The sequence below is a fragment of the Trichoplax adhaerens genome, genomic scaffold (genome assembly GCF_000150275.1).
Source record: "Trichoplax adhaerens TRIADscaffold_27 genomic scaffold, whole genome shotgun sequence".
Taxonomy (NCBI): Eukaryota; Metazoa; Placozoa; class Uniplacotomia; order Trichoplacea; family Trichoplacidae; genus Trichoplax; species Trichoplax adhaerens.
In genome coordinates this window covers 192,973-199,752 of record NW_002060968.1, presented here as the reverse complement: position 1 = coordinate 199,752, position 6,780 = coordinate 192,973, and the positions used below count along the sequence as shown (strand labels likewise).

At 34.5% G+C, this 6,780-nt stretch overlaps 1 protein-coding gene across 1 annotated transcript; it reads right to left on the bottom strand.

The window, feature by feature from the left end:
- Window positions 1–519: 519 nt before the first annotated feature.
- TRIADDRAFT_64369 (expressed hypothetical protein) lies at window positions 520–2,760 on the bottom strand (the record flags this gene model as incomplete). Its single annotated transcript, XM_002117633.1, has 6 exons — window positions 520–848; window positions 1,068–1,137; window positions 1,288–1,365; window positions 1,492–1,557; window positions 2,317–2,609; window positions 2,724–2,760. The coding sequence occupies 6 exons, from the start codon at window positions 2,758–2,760 to the stop codon at window positions 631–633; spliced, it is 762 nt and encodes a 253-aa protein (XP_002117669.1). The 3' UTR covers window positions 520–630.
- Between the last annotated feature and the right edge of the window lie 4,020 nt (window positions 2,761–6,780).

The window sequence follows — 6,780 nt, the reverse complement described above, 5'->3', positions numbered from 1 at the left end:
GTCTTTTTTGTGACGCAAATTATCCTGCAACCAAAGGTTGTTATAGCTAATAGTTTGATTTTCCGACTTACGAATTTATTCCTTTTATGTTTTAGTTCTCTATACTGGTACTAATGGTAAATCATTTTCTTATTTTGAAAATGTTAAATTTAGTTTTTATGCACCTGTATTACTGGTATCTCATTTACATACGCCTATTTAATTAATACGTTTAATGACACAGTATTTATAAATGAAATGTAACAGATATTGTAATGTACATGGACCTTTATTATTTGTAATATACTACTGTGGATATGTTGGCCAGGCATAAGTTTTTATACCTTTACACTTGCTACAAGTATGTAAATAACACGGCTTGTATATATATTTATATTAGATCCATTTTAAAATTTTACATGTTACGAAGGTGCCGATAACTTTGGATATTCTAAAAGAGCAAATTTTTGCATAATGTATTCCTAGTCTAGTATGAAAAATTTTGAAAATTTCAGGTTTATTTGTCACGATTTAAATATAGCATTTTATAAAATAAAAATGTTTCTGAAATTAGTGATTAGTTATGATTGTTTAGCAGCGGCGATAACAAGGATGACGTTTGGGTATCTTTGGTTATGGACTAGTAACAAGTCAAAGTCCGCTGACAATTTTCGGAGGAGGCATATTCGTTACCATCCATTTTGTATGACCTCTGCGATGTTCTATTGGTATTGTAGGATCTTTAGGGGGTTGGCCTTCTTTTAATTTCAAAAAGTAATGACAATAGTATGTCCGCTGGACGCCCGCTCTACCTTTCCCATGATATCGGACGCCTTTTAAAATTAGGCCTCGGCCAACGGTTGATTCTTCTATAAAAATCATGAAGAGAGTGGTTATCGATTTTATCGAATGTATTTACTAGGGACAGACAATGGCAGTTTCTACTCTACAAGTACAACGCTATTCTTAACTGAAGAATATGATAAAAGAAATTAGTTTAATCTGTCGCTTAATATTTAGAAACGACCATCTATGTTATAAATGCGGTATTAAAATGGAATAAAATCGATCAACTTGCTGCTCCTTACCTACAAATAGTTGATTGGGATCAGTGAGGTTGTGTTCTTTAGCAGCTTCTTCTTTAGCTTGCAATATAACCTATCGAAATTAGTGGTGATGAAAGTTTAAAATGCTAGGGAGGGCAAGCTATTTTATTTTTGATTTGGCATATGAAGTAATTGTACGCGCGTAATTATCACGCATGTCCTTAACATATGCATCAGCAAGTAGTTCTATATGATGGCTTACCCGTAAAATTGGTTTGGCTAATCTTTTAGGTGAAAATTGCATTTGAGCAATTGCATCGTCAACGCGCATTCGCCGTATCTGTAATAATTAAGTATGTATGCAATAGAATCGATTACCGAAATCGTTGATTTTTTCGTTAAATTGGCTGCAAATGCAGCACTATCATTGTGTAGTCTAAAGGCTAAAAATAGCTGGACAACTTACCAATCTAGCTAATAAGTTCAATTTCCTAGGACTACCTCTAATATTGTGTTTACTGGCATGTATCACCTGTAAAAGAATATATTTCATTGGTTATAGTGAATAGAATAGGTTTTGATTATTGATACGGGTGGTCAATTTTAATTGGATATTTACGATTACAGTATATAGTACTACAATCCAGATGTGCGAGCAAGAAAATAGAGAGCCCATGATGACTTTATGGGTGTAGTAGTACTGCTGTTATGGGCAACAATTGTATTTTTAAAGCTAGCGACAGCATGATTACTAACTAGAATGCGTCCGATGAAGCATCGTAACGCTAAAATGAAGGTACTACAACCTCATTTCCTGAAACTTCCTTGTTTCATCTCGAACTAAACTACTGTACCTACTCTACTGACTTTCCCGTAGGTTTAAGGTCTAATTCCATTTTTGATAGACATGCAATGTGCTGTACTGGAATATTTGAATCTAAATTAGATCGAGGTACATTATCGTTTATTTCCTCCAATTCGTAATCGTCTGACGTCCATACGTCATGGTTTAAAACAGTCAATTGGATCATGTAAAGTGTTTTAATAGAAAAATGAGTTGATCGTTGTTGATAAGCAACTAGAATATGACGAAGGTATTGTGCTGCAATGGCATTGATGGTCAATGTTGGAAATTGACTTTGCTAAAACGAATCCTTCTTGACCATTTGTATATTAGTAGTTTACAACTTGCAATACGACCACTACATCATATAGAGAATGGACTTATTGACGGTTGATGGCTATCAAGGTAGAAAAGAAGCCATAACAAGATGTCAGTTATCCTACTTACAACTTTGGGTGGTGCCTTATGTTTGATCAGGTAATCATGTTGTAATGCTCCAGCTAATTTGGCTTGCAATAACCGATTGTCAATGGTTGGTACAAATTGAACTTTATATTTGACCAGTGATTCATGATAACTTTCGATAGGCTTTTTTAAATAATGTTTACCACAACAAGATGATGTAGTATGGAGATGGCGATTGTTGATTCTCTCTATTGAGCTGCAAGTCGCCGGGATGGCAGTGGTTGGCAAGCCATTTTGGTTGTTGGCAAGGTGGTGCCAACCTAACCGAACCAGACCTAGTAGTGAGCAAAACACACAGTAAGACAATTTCTACACCTGATAAAATACAGCTATCCTATAACAACAACAATAAGCATCTGCATCGCCATTGAACTATTTCACCAGCCAACCTAAAGGGTTGCAAACTCTCCATTTCAACGCCAGCATCTTCAAGATGGCGTCCACTCCACGCTGCTATCCAAGTGCTGAGCTCAATCGCCTTGGCTATACCACTTGATCCACAGTATTGGTATGGAATATTACCGCCACGATCATTGGCATGAGACAGTCTACTAGCTCTAGCAGTTACAGTACAGTACTGTAGTAGGTAATACTGTTGTTAGTATGAACTCTAAATAGTAATAGTGTACTGTACTGTACCCAACAGTGTATCGTACTGTACTGTATGTCATATATATACTGTAGGATGGTCTAAACGTCTGTACGTCTGTAGCTTAGCAGTCCGATTTGGGCCATTAGTATACTGTATCAGAGATGACTGAAGAGAGTGGGACATTGACCAACAATCTACGATGGTCGGCAATATTGATTTCGTCAATGAAAAGTCCGTTTCTGTCCCTCCGCAGTCCTTCTCGTTGTCATGGACGACTAAGGTTAAAGTCGAGCCCTAACCCTTTTTCTACCATCTATCTCTCTCTGTCTCTCTCTCTCTCTCTTTTACTTTAGAATCCCGGAATTAGAGAGAGAGAGAAAAATAGAGAGGCTGGGAGACTAGACTTGCTAGATTCAGCATGTAGACTTGGCTATCAATTTATTCTTCTTTTACACCAACGAAGGTGGTGAGATTATATAAAAGCCTCCAAGTTCTAAATGGTGCGAGTGGATCAGTTAGTGGATAACAGATGGTTCTTAGTGATGAGCAGTAGATAGTCTGTTGTGACTTCAATCGATCATTTTAATCTATCGCTTTTACAATAAAGTTTGGATTCTTAGCGTGAGTATTCTATCGTCTAAGACTCCAATGTGGCTTTGGTAGATTAAAGAGTGTTTACAGTCAGTTGCTGAGATCGTTAAGACAACTGTAGAGGAAAGAATCCCGTCAATTTGGGTGTTGCAATCTTGGTTGCGACATCATTACTATTAGCTTTAATGATAGGTTAATATAGGGAAATCAACATGCATAATAAACTACAACCAAGAAATCATGACTATTAGCTTTAACTTTCTGTTTAAAAGTTAAAGAGTAAGAACGACAATTGAGTACAGCACGATACGATAGGAAACCGCTAACTCGCCTAAACTCGTCCGTCAAGTGATTTAGAACTATTACTGTACAGTGTAGAGTACTGTCGAAAACTGATGTCATGGCTAAAAGAAAAAAATACAGACCGGATATATCACTGTAATTATTTGTTCCATGATAGAACTGACTCAGGCCAATGTCTATGACTGTAGAATCGGATAAGGAATCAATTTTAAGCTATCATTACTCTTATTGTAAACTTCTTCATTAAAGATTGCCTGGCATTAACGATATTCTATCGCATAGTCTACTATCATCAGAAACTCACTAAACTGAATAATTATCATCCATCATGTAATCAACAGAATGATATCGTTTCTTCAAGAAGTATTTCAAATCGATTTATAGGGCAGCAGTAGGGTAAATAAAGATCAACCAAAGTCTATTCACTCAAATTAACTTCGTGTACTTGAATTGATTTGAATAACACCTGGATGGTACAAGTATAGTAGGTTATCGTATGTACTATCCTAGTAAAACGATTCCTATCAGTCACGGAGTAGTCGGACGAGTAGCAGATACGAGAAAAGTTGTGTATGCAGTTTGCCGTTGCTTCCATGATACTCCAGATTGTGTAGCTGCACTGGAGAGTCATGCAAAATTACTAAATAACTATCCAATAAATATAGGTAATGGAAAGCATAAATAGAGTATGAAAAATTTCTATGATATTCTAATTCATCCCTTCCGACCTGCTGCGCCATTTTCGTAAATTACGTTGAACTCTTGCAAACGGCTGGTAGCATGCACGTTGCCAGTAACAAAATGCATGAAAATTTGTCCATGCTTGCAATGTCAAAAGATAAGATTAATAATCTCACGCTAGAAAATTTACTCAATTAATTTATTAAATGGAAGTAATGTATACTCTAGTTAGCGCTTATTGTATCATTATCATGGAAATAATTATCTGATAGTTTCCCCGCGGCAAACAGTATGCACATATTATCCATCCTGAATGATAATTGTATTACTGCAGAATATGGAATGACATTATGGTTGTGACGCATTTCTTCTAAAATGTTGTATTACCATAGTAAAAATTGATCTAATGTAATTCTTGAATATTACTGTTGAAAGTTTAATGACGAAAATATAAAGAAACAATATAATAATAAGAGTACGATGATCATTCTTCTATCATGGAGAATATAATAATCAAGCCAAATATCTACCAGTTGGTATTGAATCTCCTCTACACATACAATCTATAATGATGAGAAATTGCCTATCTCACGTTAGTTTTTGAAGGATGTCTTACACGAGTACGTTAAATTATACAGCTTTAATAGTGTCCACTTCAAGCATAAAGTATTACCGAGGCCAACATTGCCTACAGAGCCTTAAGACCAATTTCAAATCTAATACTAAGCAGAATAATCTTAATTTTAATCAATTATCAAAGTGAATATAATGGATATGATTAATGCTAACTTTCCACTTGAAAATTGAATAGCATTAACAGTATTGTTGCCTATTTTGTCGTAATGAAGCTAAAAAAATCGGCTACAGAGTTATTGTGCGCAATACATAATCATTTCCTTCGGAATTTTTCGTTTTATAGTTGTTGCTATACTACGTAGGATAAACAAAGTCTATAGAAGATACAATAATTCAATTTCCGTTCATTCTAAATTGGTAAAGATTCAAGATAGTGTGTATGCATTGTACATTAATGAATAGTCACTAAATAATAATTCAATGAATAGCAACAATTTTGATAAGCACATATAACATTCAATCTACATGTTGAGTGGGTTTACGCGAGAATTTACTTGCTTCTTCAATTTATTCATTCCAAATTGCTTCAACATTATAAATAGTCCAGCTGAATTCTTAGAAATCGCTATTAGTATGCACATTATTAATAAATATGAACGTATGCCTTTCACATCGGTTTCAAAAATAATCATCACGACGATAATTCCATACGAGCTATACTATATATGAATAGTAATCTACACTCTCGATAGTGCGCATGATATGCAATGATCATAGAAATGGTTATGGATAGATTCTATCGTAATTATAAGCAGCAAATATAACCGTGTCGACAGCAAATTAAGGACATGCTTGATGTCAAAGTGCTCCATCTGAAATCTTTTATTACTATATTTATAATTAAACTTTCCAATTCTTGCATATTCCTGTTAAGATTTGCTAATCAACAGTAGTAAGAGAGCGATGAAAATAGAGAAGAAAAATAGAAAAATAATAATAAATGTAACAAAGTATAGATTATAATAATTAGGCCAACCCACTACTAGCTGACATCGAATCTCTATGTATGGAATTCATAATGATAAGGATTTGGCTATCTGTCTTTAGTTTAGGCACAGAATGATAAATTAAGAATATTTTCAAAGGGTATATCTAGAGATCCAGTAGGATATTTGCTACCCTGACGTCAAGGATGAAATAATGGCAAGTTTAACCTTGTCAACGAATGAATCCGTTGTAACTCCAATACTTCCTAGAATACTTTCAAGAATCAATCTTGATTAATTAGCCAACATAGGCCATAATTAATAGATTGCATTGAATATTTTAGTTTAAATTGTAGCCGATGCATCAACAATCAAGTGTGATCATATCAGGCTAATCATATTCCTTTTTCGTCAGTAATGTAGACAAAAGACTATCACTAATAGTGTATTCTTGCTATTATCCTTTTCCGGTTACATGATTAGTTGTTGTTCGAAGAGATTTTTATAAATTATTATAAAACCAAGCGTAAACTATTTCAAACTTTAGTTGTAATCCAAAGTTGCAGCGCATTGGATTCAATCTCAGCAATTTACAACAATGTTCTCGTATCAGAGACGTCTTGCATTGATGTCAAATGTAGATGATAATCGGTATTAAATTGAAAAGGGAAATATTTATTAAAATTATTTTAGTTTCTGCCAGTCAAATTTATAGTT